The 24,274-nt window shown below is 37.9% G+C and overlaps 1 protein-coding gene across 7 annotated transcripts in view; it reads left to right on the top strand.

Annotated features, from left to right (window-relative positions):
- The window catches only part of CPVL (carboxypeptidase vitellogenic like), a 41,943-nt gene extending 18,697 nt beyond the window's left edge, over positions 1-23,246 (top strand). For all 7 annotated transcript variants that reach the window (XM_044450782.1, XM_044450783.1, XM_044450777.1 and 4 more), the window contains 9 exons: positions 822-880; positions 3,486-3,565; positions 5,505-5,571; positions 8,055-8,177; positions 8,533-8,664; positions 9,904-10,002; positions 11,503-11,676; positions 16,223-16,405; positions 22,922-23,246. In XM_044450782.1, coding sequence (XP_044306717.1) covers positions 822-880; positions 3,486-3,565; positions 5,505-5,571; positions 8,055-8,177; positions 8,533-8,664; positions 9,904-10,002; positions 11,503-11,676; positions 16,223-16,405; positions 22,922-23,032 — 1,028 coding nt within the window. In that variant the 3' untranslated portion in view covers positions 23,033-23,246. The remainder of the gene's footprint in view (positions 1-821; positions 881-3,485; positions 3,566-5,504; positions 5,572-8,054; positions 8,178-8,532; positions 8,665-9,903; positions 10,003-11,502; positions 11,677-16,222; positions 16,406-22,921) is intronic.
- The last annotated feature ends 1,028 nt before the right edge of the window (positions 23,247-24,274 follow it).

The following is a 24,274-nucleotide window of genomic DNA, read 5'->3' as shown; positions in this document are numbered from 1 at the left end:
GGGTTCCACTGTACTTTGAAATACTGAGCCAATCCATCTGGAAACTTTTTAGGTTATGGTTTCATTGGTATAGCTTCTTGTGATACAAAATGGTACAAAGGTTAATTCACTAATATGCACCAAGAAAGTGTTAGCTATGGAAGCTTGCCCAAATAACCCATTTTTTATATATAGATGGGTTAATCAGTCATAGAATAGTATAGTTGGAAGGGGCCAAGAAGGCCATCTGGTCCAATTCCCTCTTCAGTGCAGGGCCTTAAGTTAAACTATCTCTCTCAGATGACTATCCAGCTGCATCTTGAATGCCTCTAGTGTGGGAGGGCACAATCTTGCTATGTAATTGATCCATTGTTGTATTGCCCTAACAGTCAGGAATCTGGCTTTCTGGAACTTGAGCCCATAATTCCGTGTCCAGCAGTCTGGGATGATTGAGAACGATTCCTGGCCTTCCTCTCTGTGACAGTCTTTCTAGTACTTGAAGAGTGCTATCATATTGTGTACATATGTAGGGGAAAGAAAAGTACAAAAACATAGAGGCAAAACAGTTGATAATTTAATGCTATATAATTTCATAAATGCTGGCATGGTTCTGTTACACAATAAACACTGCTGCACAACAAACATGGACTAAAACCTTGTACATGGAATTTCTGGGTGACCTTAGTATGTCAGTCTGGCTTCCTCTAAGGAATGCTACACACAATTTCTTTTGATCCACTAAATTCACTGCACAGTGACCTCTCTCCATGCTTTGGGTGTGATTATACTGTAAGATGTAGAAATTAATTCTGACTTCCTATTTATTAATTTCCTATTGATAGTGTCTGAACGAAAATTTCCTTGGACATCTAAGTTTTCCATGCTCTACATTGACAACCCAGTAAGTTAAAAATAAGATTTATCTGCTTAAGTTTCTGTTAAAAATGTAACCTTGAAAACAATCCCTTTATGAGCTTTAAAGAACTGTTTACTTATTTAAAACAACTAAGGTTTCTTGTAGCTCAGCCTTCCTTGAGCTGATGTTTCTTGATATTTTGGACAACTCCTATCTCCAGCGAGCATTGCCAATGTTCAGGGATGATCAGACATCTGGAAGGTACCAGCTTGCCTTCCGCTGTGAGTTGAAAATGCTCATGGAGTTCTGTGCATTCCTGGGCTCTCCTTTATGAGCAGAAAGGAGCAATTGCATTGGATCCCTACACATACAGAAAATACGTTTTCAAAGCTCTGCATGCAGGCTGTCGGGTTGTATTCCATGCATCTGCATCAAAAGCTTATGATGTTCCAATAAACACATTATGCAGGCTTTCTTTTTATACTTTTTTTGGGATAGAATGCAGAATCTTTATGAATTCTTGGGTCCAAGGCTCATTGTATCATTACCACTGGGATAACACCAAAGGAGAATCATCTCCCTGTGCGAAATGGTTTGGTCCTCACCCATACATTTTAGAATAATTTTCCTTATGAATTTATCTATACTGTGATGAGTCTCTAACTTCACCACATATTGCCAGAGACTTAAATGCTATGGGAAAGCCCATGAGATACATGCTTCTAAATATTTTGGGGGGGGGGGGGGTGTTTCAAGCCAGTGAGACAAAATTTAGTTTGGATCTCAAAGAAAAAGTTGAATTCTTACAATTTACAAAACTTCAATTTATTAATATTTTTAATTTAAATTACATGCCTAACAAGACCAGAGTGGCATATACGCTACATATTGCATTTGTTCATATTGGAATTTGAGCAAAAAGTAGGCCCATCTAGGGATGCATACAAGATGACATATTCAGACAAAGGAACAATGCAAGGAAGATACGTGTGGGTGGCAACCAATAGCTGACTAAAGAATTAACTTGATCATTAGCCAGAGTCACTGCCTAATGTCTAAAGACCAGGTCCCTGTATCTGAGTAAACAAGTATAAAAGGTTCTCAGACACTGCTTCTCAAAAAAGGATATCTTGGTTCTTATGGGGAGTCTTAAGCTTTGCCCCCTTTTACGCTAGGACAAGTACAGGTATTTTTAAGGCATGAAGATGACTGATAATTTGGGAATATATATAAATTATGTTGTAGAAAACCCTTTTGGCAAACATTGTTTCACTTTTTAAAAGCAGGTTAAAATGGGAAGAATTCAGAAAAAAACCCACATGGAAACTTATGAGATTCATTCCATTTTGCCACATGGAAATGTACAAGGCCCGTGCTCTCTTTTTGTCGCTTATTGCCACAGCATTCCTTATGCCCTCTCCTAAATATGTGACATCCTTTTAGAAGGACCCCACCTGCCAATTTAGGCAATGCTACTTTGCATTCTTGGATGTCTGTCAAGGCCTCTAAGCTGCCCGCTACTGCCAGCTCAGATGCACTTTGCTATTGGCTGTGACTCAGCCGCCATTTCAGTTACAAGCGAGACCCTTGCAGTAGGGGCCTTCTTATGTTGAAAGAGGTTTACAAGAAGGCACTTTTCTGACCCTTCTCACACGTGGAGCAGCCTCTGTACTAATTTCCAGTTGTGTTCAGTATGGCTGTTTGTACTCAAGGACCAAACTAGATCACGGTATCTACCTTGACTTTTGGTTTTTAAAAATTCTCTTCTATTTTTATGATCAGTGGGAAATAGCTGAAAGAAATGTTAAGTAGCACCTTCCTATTTCTCGGCACCCAGCTTTTGTCCCCTAAGTCTGTTTTTGATTACAAGTCAGAAGAACTTCCTAAATTAAAACCTATTGCATTAAGCTGTGGTAAGCTAGAAATGCTTGAAAAGGATGGATCTTATGCATGCATGTCATATACACTCACTTCTTGTATGCTGTTATTAGGTACCCTATACACAATTAAAGCATTGCTGATGGATTTCATGTAATTCTTCTTTGTATGACCATGCTCTAGTTGTATTTTTCTTTCAGTCGTACCTTTTAAAAAATTTTTCCTCATGTTATTGATGGTTTGTGATTTGGGAATATTTTTTTGTTTCGTTCTAAGGTTATCACCTGAGATTTTGGTAGATAAATAGCTAGCTGGCATGAGAAAATGAATTTTAAATAGTTAAATCTTGAAATATATCTTCATTTTCCTTTATTTGACAAGACAAATTGGGCTCTGTTTCCTTTGGTTGAAAATGTGCAAATTCACTGAAATTTCTGACCTTAAGAAGATTATGCCAGAATAACTATTACATAAAGGCTTAAGTTTTAAGCCTGTAGGAAAAGGAAGGTGAGGAAAGGTGTTTTAAGCTGCAATATTATATCCACTTACCTGGGACTAAGTCTGTTTAAATTCAGTAGGACTTCATAGCAGACATGTATAAGCTCTTAATGGACTATGTGCAAAACCATATTTAAATTCAATTTACCACCATAGGCAAAACTGTATGCGTAAAGGGGAATAAGGAATTAAAAAGCTAGAAAACAGTTGTTTCTTATATATCAAACAAATTTAATTATAATAATAAATATCATGTATTTTCTTTTATTTTCAGGTTGGAACTGGCTTCAGTTTCACATCTGACAAGGAAGGATATGCAGAGAATGAAGATGATGTAGGAAGAGATTTATATAGGTAAACCTATCAAGCTGAATTTTCTGATTTCAGAAATTTTACATCAACCAAAAAGTTAGCATTACTGACACCTTCTGGAGAGTTTTCAAAATATTTATAGTAAAAAATTGTTTGGCCACCTTGAGCATTTTTCTTCTCCTTGTTTCTCATACTTCAACACTTTTTCAAACAACCGTTTTGAATTGAAAGGAAAGTTTTTGGGTTGGATCTACCTTTGCTTGACAGAAGCACTTTGCTGTGGAAGGTGTCTCTACCCTGTTTTTGGGAATTGCAGCACATCTCATGCAGCAAGTTCCTCCAACCCTTTCTGTAGAATTTTTAGAAGCTGCTGTTGGGTGGTGTCTTAAATTTAGATCCATCCCTTTTATTTTTCTTTCATTTTGTTTTCAAAGACAGAAAATGGCATATCTCATAGCAAATAGCTTTTACTTATTTATTAAATTTGTATAAGAGCCACCCATTAGCATCTTGCTCTCTGTCCTCTTTTAAACATTGAGGGTGTTTTAAGTATATACATTATATACAGTCCTCACAAAATCCATGTTATGTCATTACTAGACATGTGCACCATCCATAAGATTTGATTCAGACCCGTATTTGGGCCAATTCTTTTGGGGGCAGTTTGAAAGCTGTCTGGTCCAGCTTTGGTAATGAATTCAGGTAAGATCCAGAGAATTCATGCCTCCCATTACTATCATGGGAAGTTAAACTTTTAAGAAGTTTATAACCTTTTTCCCTGTTTGTCAAAAGTGGCATAATAGCTCCTCAGGAGGAGAATTTTTCATTTCTTGGCACCCAGATGAATGTGAGAAAAAGGGAAGGTCCATTTGTTCTTGATAAGAGTGTTGTTATGTTCGTCCATCTGTCCTCTGTCCCTTCCCAAGTGAGATATACAGATATGGTTCGTAAGGACAAGGTTATCGATGTCTCTTAGTCATGATGCTTTATATGCTAGCTAGAGGTACTGTGCCTCTGTGTGCCAGGTGTTGGGAGACATGAGCAAGAAGGTACTATTGCACTCATGGGCTGTTTTTGGACTTGCATCCTTGCATGAACAAAATGCTGGATAGGTCTGTGGTCTGACCTAACATGGTGGTTCTTACATGCATAGAAATGATACCTTCAGTCATCAGTGGTTGAGCAGGTGTGTTTAAATATGTTGCCCAACAAAAGAAAACACCCTGCCACCTGCCTTGTGTTTCATGATCCAGATGTAGAGTCCCCAACCTCTTAACAGTGTTTAGGATATTGACCTGGATTGCCTAATGGGCTTATGTGGCTGACCCCACAAAATAGGGTTTGACTATATCTGTTCCTCACATAAGTCCAATATGCCATGCCACATTGGTTTCATGCATGTTCTGCTTTGTTTAAATTCTATAAAATAGTATATGGGATTGTAAAAAGTGTGTTGTGTATGAATATCAATTCCCTAACTGGACTAATTGTTAATTAACCTCACTGTGAAACAGAATACATAGTTCAGGAGGAAACTAATTTTATGACATGTGAAATATAGTACCCTGAGGATGGGCTACAACTTAGAAACAGAGCAAGGGACAAGGGACCTTCTGGGCCATCTAGGCTGACCTGTGGCTCTAGCTGGCTCTGCTCATGAAATACCTACCATGTGCATGTCCAACTTCTATCATTCTTGAGTCTTGGTCATGTTAACTGAGGCTGATGAGGTCTGGATTACAGTAGCATCCAAATGGTGACATATTACCCATTCCTGCTTTCGTATACGCAGTGTATTTCTTGAAACAAAATATGTTTTGTTTTCAGAGGATGACTGTTGCACTTCTGTGTAGTTACAGATGGATGTCAAGCTGTGTCATTGGAGATAAAGTTAAATAAGTTAGCAAATTTTCATATTCAGGACTGCTGTGAAATTTCATTACAACCTCCCTCAGTACAGATATTTTTCCTGTTCTTTCAGTGCCCTCACCCAGTTTTTCCAGCTCTTTCCTGATTATCAGAAAAACGATTTCTATGTAACAGGAGAAGTAAGTTGAACTGACTTGTTAACTCTTCACTAAGTTATGAGCTCAAAGATCTTTTAAGTAAGAGTAATTAAGGGCACAATCCTATCTGTGTTTAGGCAGAAAAAAATGCCATAGCAATCCTGGAGGCAGCCAAGGATAGGGCTTTTTTCTGTCCAAACATAGATAGGTTTGCATCCTAAGGGAACAGTGCTGTGGGCCCAAGACATTGACTGAATCTCTTTCTGTCCCCTTCTGAAGCTCTGTTGCAAGATGCACAAGAAGCAAAAAATGGACATCCTCTTCCCACGTTGCTTCAGATGACTGGAAGCCTTCAAGTTCAGTCATCAAGGGCACAATAAAAAAGAACTGTTTTATACTTTGCTAAAGCAGAGAGAAATAGATTTTCTCTCCAATTGCACTGAATTTGGAACAATCCTGTGCCCCTTAGTCACTATCATCTGGTTGGGGGTCAGAACTCAGACCCAATTTGCCTTGCATCATGTTTGAAAAGGTCAGGAGTTTGGCCTCAGAGAATGGTAGAAGGGAGGATTTTTGTAGGTGGGGAGGCCAGAATACTGCAACTTGTCCAGTCTATTTCTCTCCCACTCTGTTGCATCCCAGCGAGTAAAAAAGCAGAAATTTGGAAATGAGACACTTGTAATCACACAGGGATAATTATTAAGTATATCTCTATTTCCCTGGCCTTGCTAACACACAGTTCAAGCTATGGGCAGTTCAGCTATAGTTAGCTTTTGCACACATCTGAACATTTTTGTGATCATAGTTGTTTTACCATTCGTAAAATAACTCAAAACAATATCCATTAAAAAGCCAGCAGGGGGAGCCAAAGTGACTAGAAATTCCAGTCTGGTGCCTTATGGTATAAATCTGTAACAAAAATTCGTGTGTGCATTCCTCAAGTGGTTATCTGTGCATGTGTCTCTTTTGAACATGGCTCCATGCAGATATAGAGCCTGTATATGCGATGTACAGAGACCACAAAGAACAATTAGATATTCTTACCTGGTCATTTGTTTGTCTTCTTTTCTTACCTCATGTCTCAGGCCAAAGGGCAATATCTAATGGATAATTTTGCCCTCAGTTCTTTGTTTGAAGACACTGATTTTCAAACAGAAAGGGTTTATCTTTCTGTACAAATTGCCACAAAACTGTTCCCAACTTGCTTCAAGAAATGTTTCTTTTGGTGCTGCAATTAGTTTTGAAATCCATCTACAGAGAGAGCTTTTTATTGTAAGCTAACTATTGCTAACTGTCTCTAAAAAATTAGCCAATTCATCCTTTGATACTAACTGCTAACACATGTGTGGTTCTAGCGAAGAGAGATTGTTTTCAATATAATTTTGTTCTCGGGTTCTACTTTTCTTTGAAAATACAGATTCTATCTTGCCTTGTCAGGCAGGAAAGCCCTTTTAGTTATTTTTGCTAACAGAAAGCTTGTTGCTCCTCTGGCATTTTCTGCAGCCAGTGTGCCTAATCTCTGAGGATCACTGCTGTTTGGTTTGGGTTTGCTGATCTGTAGAGACACTAATAGTTGGGTGATTGTGCCTTTCTGACAGGAAGACAGGTTAAGGAGCTTTTTTGGATCCTTTCCAACTTGTTCTATAAATCTCTTTTGCATTATCTTTCCCCATTTGTTGCCTGTCTTGACCTGGGTGTTTATTTTCACTCAGTTGGTCAAAGGTTTTCATTCATTCTGTTTTCTCTTGTTCAGGAACATTGACTTTTTCCATGTTTGGCATCTTCAGAGGAATTGTAATGGCATTTTGTGTACCCTGCTAAATCTTTCCACATCCTTACTGCAATGGCTAACCAAACTTGTATCTACAAACTGTGATTGGAAATTGCGGTTAGGGAAGCATTCAAGGAAATGACAAAAAAGGCAGTGAGCAAGTCTGTGATGTATTCCTGATCAATCAAACTGTAGCCCAAAAGAACAGTAAACTATACATTTTTGCTTAGGATGTGTGAGCACAATATAATAAAATGAGACATCTGTTGGGTTTGTGGGGAGACTGTTCCTGTGTTGCATATTTATAAGCCGGTGAGAGCATTGGGATTTTACTAGGAGCAAAAAGGTTTCAATTTTTAAAAAATTGGTTGGTTTGTTAATTAAGGCTGTATATCAGTTATAGCACTAAAGTGTTAGGTCATTAAAGCTGCATTTATTTATTTATCTTTTATACCAGCCAGAAGCTGAAGCTTTCTGGGCAATTTACAACAATCCATTAAGGTACAATCTAAAATACACCACATTATAAAACATAAGAAAAAAAAAGGTTTCCATACAAAATTTTAAACCAATCATGTTTAAAGAACTTAAAATTCCAGTAACTTAAATAAAATATATCTTGGAATCTGATTACACAACTAACAGAGCCATTGGAAAGTAAATTTGTATAAGATTGCAGCCTTTTTGATATAAGGAAAAATAAAAATTATTCATACTAAGTTTGTTGATCATCTTACCTCATCATTATTTTCAGTCTTATGCAGGAAAGTATGTACCTGCTATTGGGTACTATATTCATACCCATAATCCCACTTCGAAGATAAAGATCAACTTCAAAGGAGTTGCCATTGGAAATGGTCTTTGTGACCCCGAAATGGTATGATTTCAACTTATTGTATACATTTGTAATTCTTTGTAGGCATAAGTGAATGATGCACCTCAGATTTCAAAAAGAATACTGCCATAAGTGACTTCTTCATAGTGCTAACAGCTTTTCATATTTACCACATGTTTTTAACATAAGAATAGTAAATTTGCTGCAGACGTGTGCAGAGTTAACCTGTTTACATTCCACTTACATTTTATTGAAATCTTTTAAAATTATGTTTAAAATGGCAGCATGCTTTTTTCTCAGATTAATGCATTGACTTTGGTTTTTAGAAGACTAAATAAATTATATTTTAGATGGTGAGAACCATTCTGACTAATTGTTGTCTGCAATCCCTTTACAGATGTTGGGTGGCTATTCACAATTCTTATATCAAATTGGCCTGGTGGATGAGAAGCAGAGGGATTATATCCAGAATCAGACTGATCTGGGAGCAATGTACATTCAGCAGAAGAAATGGAGAAAAGCCTTTGAAGTATGTCTTAAGAGATCCACATCCTGGCTTTCAGCAATTAGAACCATCTGAACAGAGTAAGGGGTCAGAAGGGGCTGCGATGGAGGATGCAGGCGTAGCGCTGGAAAATGTGTCCATTTATATTGCAGCAGAAGGGACAAGAAGGGGAGAACTAATCGGAGATAAAATCATTGTTCGGTGTTTCCATAAAATTTAAGTTGGCCTCTTTCCAAAATTCAGTGTCTTGGTGTACATTTACACATGGATCTTTTCCATGAATTGCATACTCAGAAGGTTTAGCTTATCCCCAGGAGAGCAGATGAAATACAGTCCTTGAACATGCTGCATCTGCTGCCTTGAATCCATGCAAAATACCTTTAGTGTACATCAGTAATGGTTTCAATTTTTAATTCCCCCTGAAGAAAAGGGAAATAGGAAGCTTCCACCAAACACTCTTGGCTGGTGTTTGCCATGAATGTCTCTGCAGTATATTGTATTTCTACTGGAAGTCACAAAGCAGTCTTTTGATTCATACAGCCATAACCTTCTATTGAGTTACAGTAAAGTTGCACATATTACAGGCTCATATTACAGATACATATGATTGTACTGCATATGACAGCTTCCCATGGGAAAATTTACCCCACTAAATTGTATCCCTACCACACTGTAGATTAGGGAGACCCAAGTCTGAGAACCAGAGAGACACTTCTCTTTCTTCAGGCTGCACTCTGTGGGGAACCTGAAAAAATGCGCCAAAATTGTTGTGTTAGTGCTATAGACACTAAACAAGTCACATTTCCTGAAACCTCATCTAGGGAGGTATAATAAGCTAGATGTGCATAATATAAGTGGAGAACAGAATAAAAGAGCATTCCAAATTGGCTAAGCAAGGAGAATGGAGTTAACTCCAAGTAAAGAAAACTGAGTCTTCCTCTTGGCGAGGTAGGAGTAGGCCTCCTGGGAGTAGGTTCCGAAGAACATGAATCAAAGCTTTCCTTTTCATATAGATAGCAGTCTTTCCAGGATCCTTTCACTAGTCATGGAAAACTGAATGACACCAAATTTTGACTCTTTAGAAGCTTTATGAAAACTAAAAAATGAACATTGGTTTGCATCCAGACATAGTCATATTTAGACTACCTCCACTGAAATTTAGACTACCTACCACAGTTAATCACGGCTACCTTAAGTCAAATTGTTTTCAGTTAGTCTACTTTAATCACTCATGTTTGCACTGTCATGGTTCTTTTCTCATAGGTGTTCGATCTTTTGTTAAATGGTGATGAAACTGAAGGACCCTCCTATACTCAGAATGTTACAGGATGCAATAACTACTACAATTTCTTGCAGTGTCTGGTGAGCAATTCTTAAATAGGATAAACTAGAGATTTTGTAAATGTGCATTTAAAGCTATAAAATTATATTCTGTACAACATAATTTGATTAGGTGATATAGGTACTACTAAGGGAATGTGCTAATAATATAACAATTTTTCTTACTGGATTTGGGGGGAAATTCTTCTTTTTCACTTAAACTTGAGCACATGTTAAAAGCTTGGCCAGGTAAAAGGTGGATGTCCAGTTTCATCCCTGCAACCATATTGAGTTCCTAGCCAGGGATGTGTGTGGAATTCATTGGGGTGGTGAGAGTTCAATGGATTTTCATTATCTGGACCCCTGGATTTTGGTTCATTAGTTTTTCAATGGCTTGGTTTTGATTTGGTTCAAGTCAGCCTGCAGACATCTATCTTTGAGGTGGACCTATGCTTTTTTTCAAAACCCTAATAATATTTTTACAAATGAGCACCCCAAACCCACATGACTCTAGTGCATGCTTTTACATGCCTTGCATAGAATTACCCATAATTGTGCACATTAACCAATTGTTCACAAAGAGCAATTGATTCACATGAGTTTGGGATGCTGATTTGCACTAATTTTATAGGTGGTTGAAAATATATGTACAAATCACAGTCTGACTGGGTCTGATTCCTATTATCAAATCAGTGGCAGGCAGGAAATCTATCAAGTTCTTTTCCTGTTCTAGTAATCCATACTCCTAGCATTGGGCAGTAGTAGAGATTATTTTATCAATATGTCTATCTCTTCATCATCACCCCCACTTTTTGCTTGCTTTGTCCTGGACCAGTGGGTTCAGCTGGAGGAAGGAGACTGTTCATATTTTTCATAGAAACAACTGCTCTCTCTATGGATATTTACCATAATAGCTCTATGGAATTTCCGTATTGAGAATGTGTTGTGTAAGATGCTGAAAACCTACTTGGGAAGAGGGCATTGTTATCATGTCCTCTTCCTAAGCTTTCTAGAGGTATGTGGTTGAACAGCTGGAAGCCAAATGTTAGACTAGCTGGCCTTTTTAATCTGATCTAGCAAGCATTGTTCCTTATGTTCTTACAGGAGGTAGTGTTTTTATGAATTGAGACTGGCTATCATGTTACCTGTTTGAGACCTTGCTCCAGTCAGAGTGTAGTTACTTGAAACAGTGAATAATGAAAGCAGTGGTGCTATTTCACCAGAAGCAAATCTTTTTCCTTGCTCCTCTGATCAATTACCAAGTGCCACCAGTTTTTATGACCTGCTGGGTTTTCCTTCTTATGAAGTTAATAGGCTTGAAGATGTTAAATTGCTTCACTGTTTCAGTCTTAAACATGAAACTGCAGGGGTCATTTTACACAATCCTCAGTGATGCAATGCTTTACATTCTTAGGACTCTTTTAAATACCCTCTGCAGTGTGGATGAATAATGGTTGTATAATTTAATTGTGTTTGTCATTGAAGCCACTTCTCTATTTTTAATATTAATATAAATTGTGTGTGGTGTGTGTTTGAGAACAGGAGCCTCTGGATCAAGAATATTTTGTAGCACTGTTAGCAATGCCAGAAGTAAGGAAATCTATCCATGTTGGAAACCTGACCTTCCACGACGGTACTACAGTAGAGAAATATTTAATTGAAGATGTGATGAAGTCAGTAAAGCCATGGCTAGGCATTCTAATGGATAACTACAGGGTGAGTAAGTCACCATGTCCAGCCTCTTCATTTAGGGTTGCAGATGTGTAGAATGATCTTGATTCTTTTTCTCCATCCTGACTTTTTGTATCAATCATTCCTGAAAGGCAACTAGATTACTTGAGCAACTCAGTGCTAACTTGTAAAGGAATGTCAAATTTAGGGAAATCTACAGATGAGCTTCAATCTCAGATCTTGTTCCCCATTGGAGATGGTTGTTATCTTACAATTTTTAAAAAGTCTGTCTTACTGACACATACTTTTCTTAGATCAAATTTGCTTAGTGGAGGTAAATAAGGTCATCATGTGGGGGGACATTCCACCCTTGTTTTCATTTGTTTTCTTGAATATATACTGAGGGGGAGAGAAGGTATCACTAATTCAGCTATGCCTCCATATAGTATGTTTTTGTGAGGGAATGGGATGATTTTTGTCAGTTTTAACAATGTCAATGTGTTTTTCTGAAGGGTTACACTTGTTCATTTTTAGCCTGAGGATTAGTTAAACGTGTATGATATACAGAAGCTATGCAGTGAAGAGAGATCCTTACATCTACTTCCATAAGTTCTGTGCTAAGCAATCAACTGGTTTATCTAGAAATGGGAGCAAACAATTTGGTTCATGCTTCCTGACATAGTTTTTGTGAATCATCCTAAGCCTTAAAAAGGCAGCACAGAAATAAACAATTGGCTTTATTTAATTCTACATACTACTGAAGATGATTCTGAGATGTATTCATATAATCCAAATTATAAATAGTTTTGAAACTTTTTGAGCCATCAACTTTGGAATTTGACACTTCTGAAGTTTTTAAAGGCATTTTTCAGTATTTCATTGATTAGAAAGTACTGCCAAAAGTTAAATAAGTTTAAAACTTTATAAACTGTGCAATGTGCATACACTTATTAAGGATACACTTATTTCTGCAAGTAGTCATGCTTTCAAATACTATAGTGCACCAACAGTAGTGAAGTCTTCCAAACTTCCTGACTTTAACCTGCTTCACTCTGTCTGGATGAAACTGAATAGAATTAGAGTAATACTGGAAGGAGTGCCTCTGCTCTGTATCAGTGAGGATGGAAAGATTCTCCTTGCTGTGACTATGGTGCCAACGTGCAAATGATCAAACATTGTGCAAGAATGCCCAAGCCATAGGTTTCCTAGTTCCTTTGAAGATCTGTACAAAGCAACATAGCAATTGCTTGGCTAGCTGAACTAGACATCCAGTTATGAGACTGTTGCTGTATCCCTGAAGAAGTTTTGTATATATTTGTGTGGATTGTGTGTATATATTTGCTTCTTCTTTTGTCATGAACTCATCATACACTAAATAATAAAAGTGGGGCGGGGGAGATGCTTCCCTTCTGCAACAGCTTGTACACATCCAGTTACAGGGCCTGGTCTAAATGTTACTCAGTTTGTGTCATTTGATGTCTTTCTTCATCTTCAGTGTGTATCCTACATAAGTGAGTGCTGAGTTGAGTAATTTACTTACTATCTGAGGAATTCCATGGTTATTTGGCATGCTGTCCTTGTTGCACAGGACAGTAATGGTCACTTACATTCACAAAGTGTAATATAATACAATTAAATCAGTGCAGCTGTTTGTGGGAACAGTTTGTGCAGACGGCTTCATCTTAGGGAACAGTCTAGCTTTCTTTTTGTCTATAGTTGTCTGTCAGAATCCTGCCAAAGAAATTATTAGTCAGTCCAAACAACAGTGTCCATATTGAAGGTATATGCTATGGGGGGGGGGGAGCAAAGCTTTTAATATTAATTATGCCCAATAGAATGTAATTACCCAATACAATTTTTAAAAAACCCACAAATTCCCCATCTCATTAGACTACTTAGGGGAAATTACCTATGCATGTACTGTCTGCTTTCTACAACATTATACCTCAGTTTCTGCACAAGTTCCTAGGTAACATTTAGACCCAGCTTATGTTAGTAGCAGGGTGGGATTGAGCCTTTCAGAGCTGAAGTGCACTGTTTGTATTTTCTGAAATGACGCTTGTTTTGCTGCATCCAGTCTTGTTTCCTAAGTTAGAGGTATATTGATTCTGCAGATCTCTTGATGTCAGGAAGTAATGCAGGACAGAAGTTTGCTATAATGACATGCCTGGTTTTTCTGGGAAAATTGTGAATATTCTCTTTGTACTTTTTTTGAAATGAAGTTTGTGTTCCTTTTTAGGTGAAGTAAAGGAAACAAAACAAACTTCATTTGCTTCTCAGTTAATAAAAACCAGATGGGGAATAACTCTACGCATAATTCATTGTATAGGATTTGTGGAGGATTATAGTCTAGCATGTGGTAGCTCCATTGATGGATGCTGGGGTCCACTGACCTTTTGAGAAATGTGTAATAATTTATGGCTTAAGAACAGTTCTCTTAGTTCTTAGAAATGTATTGGGAATGTTTAGAAATTCTACCATAGGCTTTGTTTATGATACTCTCATCATGCATCCTGTCAAATTGCTCTGGAAAGGAACTGCAGAACAGGAGGAGGGAGGCAATAACTCCCACTGGGGACTTTCCAGAGATTTTGGGAAGTGTTGATAGGGGAGGGTATTGACAAGTGTCTGCTTGAGGCTTAATAGCAATAGCTTTCAAATCATGTGAAGTACTGCTTCCTCCCTATTGGACACTAATTAGCCCCCAACTTGCGTATTGTGTCTAGCTCTAGGCTTCACAGTTTAAGTAATGCAGTTTAAGACAAACTTGAAAAGATACAAAGAAGGGCAACAAAGATGATTAGGGAACTGGAACCCAAGTCCTCTGAGGAGAGATAGAAAGAACTGGGCCTATTTAAACTGGAGAACACTTAGTGAAAATGTGATCACATCTTTCAGGTACTTGAAAGGCCATCACACAGAGGAGGCAGGAGATCTCTTCTTGGTCATGTCAGAGTATAGGGCAAGCTACAGGAAGCCAGGATTACTGCATGACATCGGGAAAAACTTCCTGACTGTTAGAGCAGTATGACAATGGAATCAATTACTTAAGCAGGTCATAGGCTGTCCCACACTGTAGTTTAGGTATGATTGTTAAAGAGAAACTTAAACCAGGAACTTAAACCAGGATTAAGCAAGATAAAAACTAGATGAAAGAGGACACTAGTAATAGGTTGCACCTGTTGCTGCTGCTCTAGGATTCAGAAACACTTCCAAATTATGAATTTTCAGGGCAAGCATAGCATCATCCATAACAGGTTGAATTTCAGTCCCTAACACAGGTGTTCTATTGATCAGCAACACTTCTCATTCAGTCCATTACTGAATGTAGGAAACATCAGAGGTGTCAACTGGTTCTTTGGAGTCAGGTAACAAAGAGCAAAAGAGCTAAATGTCGTGAGCGTATGAGCACTGTTTTATTTCAGTGCTCTGGATGACCTCTGCCAGTGCTTAAATAAGGTTGGGTATTTAGTTATGTTAAATAGCACAACATCATTTAAATGTTAACATTCAAGCATCTATTGCATTCTGAATAGGTTTTATTTCTGCCCTACCTTCTAGCCTTCCTCTGCTGGTTCTTTGTCTCCCCGCTTCCCTTTAGCGTCCAAAGGTATATGTTTACACTTTTGCCATTCCCCTGTTGTAGCTTGCAAAGGGATGTGGAGTGGCAGAGGAGGTAGAAAGTGAACCCCTTTCTTGAGCACACTTAGGATAATCAGTTCCTGTAAGGATCATTTTGGAGTTTCACGGCAGCTGTTCATTATTGAATGAAAGCATGTTTCTGAAGATATTCGGAAGTGTCATTGCCAGTTTAAGATCCATGCAAGCTACATGAAGGCCTGCCCAGTTCTGTCTCCTGATATTATGTGCCTCTGCAAGCAAAGTTAAAGAATTTGTGCTTCTCCTCTTTTTTTGCCTTAACTTGGGAGTGGATTATCAGGTTTTGAGAGCACTGTAGAGACCCACAAGCCTGATTATTTTTGAGGTAAACAAAGGGGGTTTTAGCTATCATTTATTGTAGCATATCCTCTTCATTTTACAGCTGCAATCTCAAATTATACATCCCACAAACACATATACCACCTAAGTCATTTTTTGTCTGTTTGGATCTTTAAGAGCTTTTCTATACAAGACATTTGTTGTGCTCTCATCATTCCTTACACACAGTTGTTTACAGGTCTTTAGAGGATGTTCACTGAGAGGGTTTTTAGAATAGCAGTGCTGTGGTGTTAGTTTGGATGGTGAAAGGAAATACTGTTTCTACTTGTACATTTGCACTGTTGCACTTGTAACACAGTGCCATCAGGAAAGAAAAGGAAACACTTTTTGTGCAGTGCTCAGTTCTCTATTCTGTGGCAAAATGCAGACAATTAAGAATGTCTTGTAAAGAGTCTCTAGTTCAGTTTCATTTGATGTAATGACTGATCTCCAGACTAAGACTTTAACCATCTGCCTATCCTGTTCTCTGACTTTAGGTTTTGGCTGTTCTGTTATGCAAACTGCTTAATAGAATGGATACTTGATTTTGTAAGACTCACGGGACCTTTTTAATGAGAGTTTCACAAGTTGTTGACTGGCGCTTGCTTTCCAGGTTCTCTTATACAATGGGCAACTGGATATCATTGTGGCAGCCGCACTGACAGAACGATTTCTGCCTACTGTGCCATGGGCCAAAGTAGAACAATATAAGAATGCTGAGAGAGTTATATGGAAATTAAAACCTGAAGATCCTGAAGTAGCTGGCTATGTACGCCAAGCAGGAGAATTCTATCAGGTAAGAAAAGAAATTCAGCATTATTCAATTCTGTTCATTTCACTGGCATGTAGCCAGTGTCTGAAGCACCATTGCACCTAATTGTTCTGATGCCAGACTTTTAAAAAGTTTGTCAAAGAGTTAATGGTTTCACCAGTAATTTATCTAAGATGGAACCAAATTAAATAATCTAGGCTGCAATCCTATGCAATAGATAATAAGTGCCACTGAACTTTTTATGCTCCTGGTTGTGTATTACTAGTGCTCTGGGGCAGTGGAATGTAGGATTTTTAACTGAATATAACATAATTTGGTCTAATTTGAAACAAAACCACCTAAGTTTCAAATCAGGACTGAGTAGCTGATTGAAATGGTAATTATTAGTCACAATTGGCAGAAATTTCACTCACACTTGATGTTTCATGACAAAAAAGGCTTGGGTTTTTTTTCTTTGATATCTGCGAATAGTTGTACTGACTTATTGCACTGTTCTAGCTTATCACAAATAGCTGTGTTCACACGCAGCATGATGATTTTCTGCAAACATGCTCTGCTTTTTTTTGTTTTGGTTTTTCCCGCAGTTTCTGTAAAAACCCCCTTAATGTGGATGGTATTTCTGGTATTTTATGGAAATGCTATGCAGAGTGTAGCCCAAATATCAAAAGTCCTTCTTATCTTCTCCTCCATTTTTTTTTAATCCTTCCCAATTGAAACAGGGAAGGTATCTTATGAAAAAGCACAGAAGTCCAAAAGGCAGATTTTAAATGAGATTATGTTAACAACCAAAAGGTCAATGTATTTTCTTCCTCCTACCCCTTGAGTACAAAATCTAAAATGTCATAGCCCACAACGGGGGTGTTTTTTGCCCAGAGATAATTAAGGATCGCTTAACTGCAGTTTTAGGGCAATGATGTAGGACTTTTTTTTCTACAGGCGAAACAATCACAACTGCAGTCTGTAATATTTATTTGCTCATGCAATAGCTTGCAGAATAGAGAGTGAAGTCCTACATGTTTAAGTGGAAGCTTTTAGGCAGTTACAATGATTTAAGAGCCACATAAACTGAAAAGTTAAATTATAGGTATCTTGTAATTTGAATTTACAATATATTTTAATTAGAAAGCACAGAGTTATTTTATATAAAATATTCAGTAAACACTCCAGACAACCTGAAATGATTGGCCTCTGCTGGGATTAGTCAACACTCAGGTTTTTTTCTGACTTCATTGATAATTACACCACATGAAGATCTTTTATAAGTTTCTTTTAATGAAAGCTTAGCTTATGTAAATACTTTTTAATGAAAGAAAACAGTTCAGGCAGCTTTCATGGTAAGCTTTGCATACAGTAAATATAAACAGTGTATTGTCATTCACAGTCTCAAATTACAGACATTTCATTTTCCAATAAATACTTCTTAAAATGGCCTTGTGAGTCAAAATACAGGGAAAGGAGAAATCAGTCCGGATTTGCTTAAAAAACAACCTGTTGATTGTTGCTGTTATTGTGACTATAGAACACAGCTTAGCTTATACTTGACCAGATTTCAGTGGTGCAGCTAGGGCTGAACTTTGAGGCCAGACTCCAGTGACATCTGAATGAGAAGTGACCAACCAGAAGGAAGCAGGTATAAGCTTCCTGCTGGCTTATACCTGCTTATACCTGTTATTATAAGCCATCCCAAGATGCTAGTGGTGGACAGGTTAGAAAAGCTTTTAATAAAAATAAATATAGAAGCAAACTGCATTTTATTCCTGTCATCATGACTTAAGTGGATAGAAAGTGCAAATCTACACAAGGTGCTTCTTTAATTCAAGACTGGCAGATTTTGGTGGTGGTTCTAACACATCATAAATGCAGGGGTGGATTTAAAGCACAACATAGCACTGGGAAAGTGCCAGAAGAGAAATATTAGTTGAAGCAATGCACTTCACAACTGAAACAATGCATTTAGCCATCTAAAGACTAAATCCAGGGACTAAAATTGTCTAGTTGCAGCACTGTTCTGATAAGACTAAGTGGTGCACAACTTCCTCTTTCCCTATGTGCAGCTTTTGTAGTATGTTTTTATTTAAATAAAAAATTTCAACCTATGTGCAGCTTTCCATCATTGTATTCTATGTGGGGCATGAAGGTTCCCATTCTTCTTAGCTGGCCACAAGTCATAACACCGGAGACTTTCCATGAATGTCATTCAGGATTCTCATAGCATAGGCCAATTAATCAAGCATAGAGCAAAGCATGAGCTTGTTATGCTAATCATAACACCAAGCAGAAGCTCGTTAATTGGCCCACTAAAGTCACAGCTATGTGTTTAGGCCTTTGACCATCTCTCCCAGGACCTCAGAAAAACAACGCTTAGTGAACTAAGCAAGAGGTAACTCTAGGGCAGCATTTCTACTTATGCCAAGGAAGGTCTAATACTTGTCAAGGGTGGAGACCCAGGCCATGATTTTTACAGCTCAGGCCCCATACACCAAACAATCCAGGGTTTGCAAGCTGGTTCGTTTAACAATTGGCAGTTATTTTAAGCTAAAGTTCCTGGTTTGCAGGTAAGGTAAAATGGAGTTGTAGTTTATTGCTTGTAAGTTCATGAGACAGAAAGAGCCTTCAAAGTTCAAGGCTTTCTTCAAGATGCTTTCTACTCATGCACACAGCCCTGCCACTATCTTCATTCAGGACAATCAAACAGGCAGTCTCCAGTCTGGAGCAAAGCTAAAACTTCTGGGCAGCCAAAGCAACATGAGTTTAGCCAGACACTTTTTGATTTCAAGTGGGAAAATCTTCATGGTTGCTTTAATATTCTTCACATTCTTTGTTCTTAGCAAATTTGAAACTCTGCTTCTAGCATCTTCTCTGGCCATGACCTGTTTGCACCCTAATTTCCTATTCTTCCTGCATTCTCTGAGGTTGACATTTCACAATACGTCCCTTTTGCACACCAGATTTCCTGAGTGTTGAGAACCTCCTGAACTGCTGCTGCCACTAGCAAACTGCTGTCCCATTTATTGTGAATATAGACATAACTAATACAATATTTTAGTGGCAATGTTGCACTGGAGCTAAAACTTTGCATCTCCAAATCTTGAAAGGTGTTTCATCTGTTAGATAGTTTTATGATGTAGCTCAGGATTCAGGTAATTTTCTTTCATTCTGTGAACAGCCATAAACAAAGCAGTTTTATATCCATGATACTGTGGCAACAACTGATTAGAAGATATGTATATCAAACATTCTAGCAGCTTCTTTGCAATTTCTTGAAAGCTGTGTGATCAGACAGCACATTGGCATTGAAAAGCCATGGTCCACCTTTAAATAAAATGTCACAGAGGAAGTTTGGATCGCAGTAAATATTCGCAAATTTAAGCAAATGCCCTATATTCTACTGTTATATATTTAACTTGCATTAACATCATTTAGAATTGGACCCTGTGAACTCTGCTAGGTCATTCCCCTGTCTGTCTCTAATACTGTATGTTTCTTTTGAAGCTGGATAGAAAAGGGGAAAAAATGGAGCTGTTTTACTGCTGAAGGAAAGCGCTGTGTGATGTGCTTTAGATATGCACTCAGAAGCCTGAAGCAACATTGTAGGCCTCTATGGAGCATTTAGCCACGTCCAGTCATATTAGATTAGGAGAAAAGAACTGTAGGGAGAAAAGAACTACATAATACATCCCAAAACTTAAATAAAACTGAAAGTTACATTTTTAAGACATCAGCTGTAGTGTGCATCCCAAATAAATTACCACATCTGGTTCCTGTGAAGGAAAGGACCACCATTGGATAGCATATGTAATCTGAACTTATTCTCACCCCTGAAAAGAATGTACTTTCTGGGCTGAAGCTTTAGGTGTTGCATCTTGGCCATGTCCCCTTTCCCATGCTTTATTTTTCTTTTAGTCTGTTCTCACAAATTATATTATCTTAACTGAAGGAAATAAAATGTATAGTGTTAAATATACACCAACCTCTTAAAATCGCATCCTTGGTAAATTTGTGTTAAACCCAGGTATGCCCCTCTTCCCTCCCCTTCCTTCCCCTGTAAGGAAGGTGTTAACAGAGTGATTGCCTCAGGTCCAGGTGGTATTATTTGGGGGAGAGACCTTAGCTCCTGCTTACATGGAGAAGATTCAGATTATGTCCAATTAAAAGGATCTGGTTGCAAGATCTCTGGCAGAAAGACCTCCGAACGAAACCCTGCAGACTTACTGCAAGTCACTGTAGATAACACTAGCTTCAGTGAGCAGGGTGGTCCTTCTAAGAATATAGGCACTTCACATTTGTACTATTATGCATATTGGAAAGTCTCATATCTCAACAATGGGGTCTTCACATGTTTGAAAGTCCATTTTTTTGTATGTGTTCTTAACTACATATTGAGGCTGTAGTCCAACAAGACTTGTGCATTAATGGAAGCCTAATCTTTTGGTGATTTGAAAAGTTCTGCCTACACACAGGCTTCTCTCTATATTGTACATGTGGATCGCATCTTATTAATATCACTTATTATATTTATAGAATTAACCTGCTCTATTTCCATCGGCCACAATATGAAGCAAAAATCAGCTGGAACTCAAATGGCTAATCGCTGGGGGAAAAAATAAATGCTTGCATAGATTTTTTTTTTTTAAACTGAAATAATAATGAGGAAATGGCATGGTGACCTCTAGCTTGCTACAAAATGCTTTGCTTGGATGTGTAAGAAACCTCTGTTGCTAACTTCATTATAGAGTTTAGAGCTGTATTGTAAAATACAAATATTGCATCAGTGTCTTTCAACCAGCTGTGTGCTTCTACAGAAGTCACGGTGGCAGACCACTGCCAAGACAGGAAGTCTGACTCATTTCACCTTCAAGGCTCCAGACTTTGTTGGCGCCAAGAAAGATCCTCTCTGGAGTAACTTGAAGATACTGTCCACTGTTGTTTAGTTTTAGCATTTAGTGATGAATAAATATTTGAATTCTGGTTTTGTTTCTATAATGAAGAAATAATGTGTGAAAATGACAATATTGAAGAATTAGCAGTGCAACATAGTTTAACACACTTTTAACACATTTTTAAAAGAAGCATTATACACCGAAGCCTTACATTTTGCTGTATTCCACAGTACTGTTTCTAGTTAAATGAGGGGGATAGTTTATTTGGATTGTAGTTGGCCTGAGATTAGAGATCACAATCACAATGCTTCTGAGGTATGTGGCTGTTCTGTTCTTATGGTGTATTGAATGCCACTTAGCTTTATTTTTCAGCTCATCCATATTAGCTCTATCTTTAGGTTCAGTCCCATTGCATTAGTGAGTTCACTAACATTTCTTTTGTCTTCATACACAGCCCATTTAGTTTTTCGCTCTGCAGCCCAGCTTTTCACTGGTCTCTTGTATTACAGCATACATATTGAGAAGGAAGTACAATATATACATGCAACTTGTTAAGTGTGAAGGGATTAGGTTTTCGGTATTGGGCATGTCTGTCTTTTTAATTATTTATGCAAAGATTTATCTACAATCCATAATCAATATTAATCTGAGGGCAATTCACAATGCTCATTAAAATTCCAACAGCAATACTAAGATAGTCAATAAAACAATAATTAAAGCTGCTAACACAAATAACATATGAACAGCAGATTGAAAGCTTAATTTCCAATGTTTAAAGTATTTCCTGCTTCCAGTAACTAGCATACAAATAATTCAAAAGCCGGTGAGATCTTTTTTAGTGAGGAAGTTTCACAGCTGGAGCCCAGCAGTATAGAAATGAAATAAATAATAAATTGCCTCTCTCTTGTTTCTTAAAAATCCTGCTGGAATAGTAGGTTGTTTGTTTATCTTCTTCTGAAGAGAAAGATATCAGATTTAATGTTCTGGTGTATGATGTGATAGAGCCCCCCCCCCCCCCGGTGTATGTGTATGTAAGTTTCAAGGAAACTTGGCCCTTCACAATTTGGTAGGAAAGGTCTGCATTGATAGCACTAGCGCGGTTTATGTATTGCTCAATGTGGACTTGAGGAGAAGAAACGAGCTGTTTATGGAACTTTGACACAATTGGTAGCAGGAACATCTAGTTTTAAAATGAAGTACAGATAGTCCCCAGGTTATGAACATCTAGGTTACAAACAATCCATACTTACAAACCTGTGAACTGAATAAACCTTATATGAATATCTCTAGCAAAAAGCTGTGAATATCTTTGGGAAGATGTGTCACATTTGGTGATGCATAATCAGTGGCCACGTAGTTCCCTAGAGATACTTACGGCTTTTCACTAGAAATAGAGAAGGCCCCAAAAGCATTTCCAAAATGGAATTCAGCCCACGGTCTTGAAGAAGTTCAGCACCCCTAGTAATGAGTGGTAGACAATACAATAACCTCCAGATATATTGGACTACAACTTCTATAATTCTTGATTATATTATGTGGATTAATACTGCTACAAAATCCCTGATCTTATTTTTACTGTATTGGGACCAAAGTGTAGTATGTCTTGGAGCAGCATTATTTATTCCTTGTGCTATATCTATTTTTATTTTTTATAATTTAGGTCATTGTTCGAGGTGGAGGACACATCTTGCCTTATGACCAGCCTGAAAGAACTTTGGACATGATCGACAGGTTTATCTCAGGAAGAGGATGGAAACCTAATGGATATTGAAAATAAATTTGAACGCTGCATCTCTTTAGAATTCTCCACAAGAGATTTTAGTGGCCAATAAAGACTTTTACCAGGAGGACTGATAATAAGCACTGATTAGTATAGTATTAAAAATGGTTTTTTGTTCTACATCTGTATTTTAAACCTGTTGTATGGAAAGAAATCAAACCATGTTCAGTTTCTTAAAGAATAAAGTGAAGTGATTATTTCAATATATGGCTTTAGCTAATATTTGTTCAAAATGTATAGAATGCATTCTTATCTCTTCTAGCTATTCTCTGGAATTCTGCATTCAATTGGGTGTATCTTCCTTTTTCTCCCTTGCCTTTTGCTTCCCTTCTTAGCTATTTGTAAAGCTTCCTCAAACAGCCATTTTGCTTTCTTGCATTTCTTTATCTTTGGGATGGTTTTAGTTGCTACCTCTTGTACAATGTTGTGAACCTCCATCCATAGTTCTTCAGGCACTCTGTCTATTAGATCTAATTCCTTAAATCTATTTGTCACCTCTACTGTATATTCATCAGGGATATGATTTAGGTCATACCTGAGTGGCCTAGTGCTTTTTCCTACTTTCTTCAATTTAAGCCTAAATTTTGCAACGAGAAGCTCATGATCTGAGCCACAGTCAGCTCCTGGTCTAGTTTTTACTGACTGTATGGAGCTTCTCCATCTTTGGGTGCAGAGCACATAGTCATTCTGATTTCTGTGTTGACCGTCTGGTGATGTCCATGTGTAGAGTCTCTTGCTATGACCATCGTATTCTCTTGACAAAATTCTACCTGCCTGTCCCCTGCTTCATTTTGTACTCCAAGGCCAAACTTGCCTGTTATTCCAGTTATCTTTTGGCTTCCTACTTTAGCATTCCAATCCCCCATGATGATAAGGACATCATTTTTGGGTGTTAATTCTAGAAGGTGTTGTAGGCCTTCATAGAACTGGTCAACTTCAGCCTCTTCAGCACCAGTGGTTGGGGCATAGACTTGGACTACTGCAATGTTGAATGGTTTGCCTTGGGTTCGAACTGAGATCATTCTGTCATTTTGGAGGTTGTATCCCAGTACTGCTTTTCCTGCTCTTTTATTGATTATGAAGGCTACTCCATTTCTTCTGAGGGATTCTTGCCCGCAGTAGTATACCCGATGGTCATCTGAATTAAATTCACCCATTCCTGTCCATTTTAGTTCACTGATTCCTAAGATGTCGATGTTCAGTCTTGTCATTTCTTGTTTGACCACGTCCAGC

The sequence above is a fragment of the Varanus komodoensis genome, unplaced genomic scaffold (genome assembly GCF_004798865.1).
Source record: "Varanus komodoensis strain SLA01 unplaced genomic scaffold, ASM479886v1 scaffold68, whole genome shotgun sequence".
Taxonomy (NCBI): domain Eukaryota; kingdom Metazoa; phylum Chordata; class Lepidosauria; order Squamata; family Varanidae; genus Varanus; species Varanus komodoensis.
The sequence above is the reverse complement of the archived record's forward strand: the minus strand, read 5'-3'. Positions and strand labels throughout refer to the sequence as shown.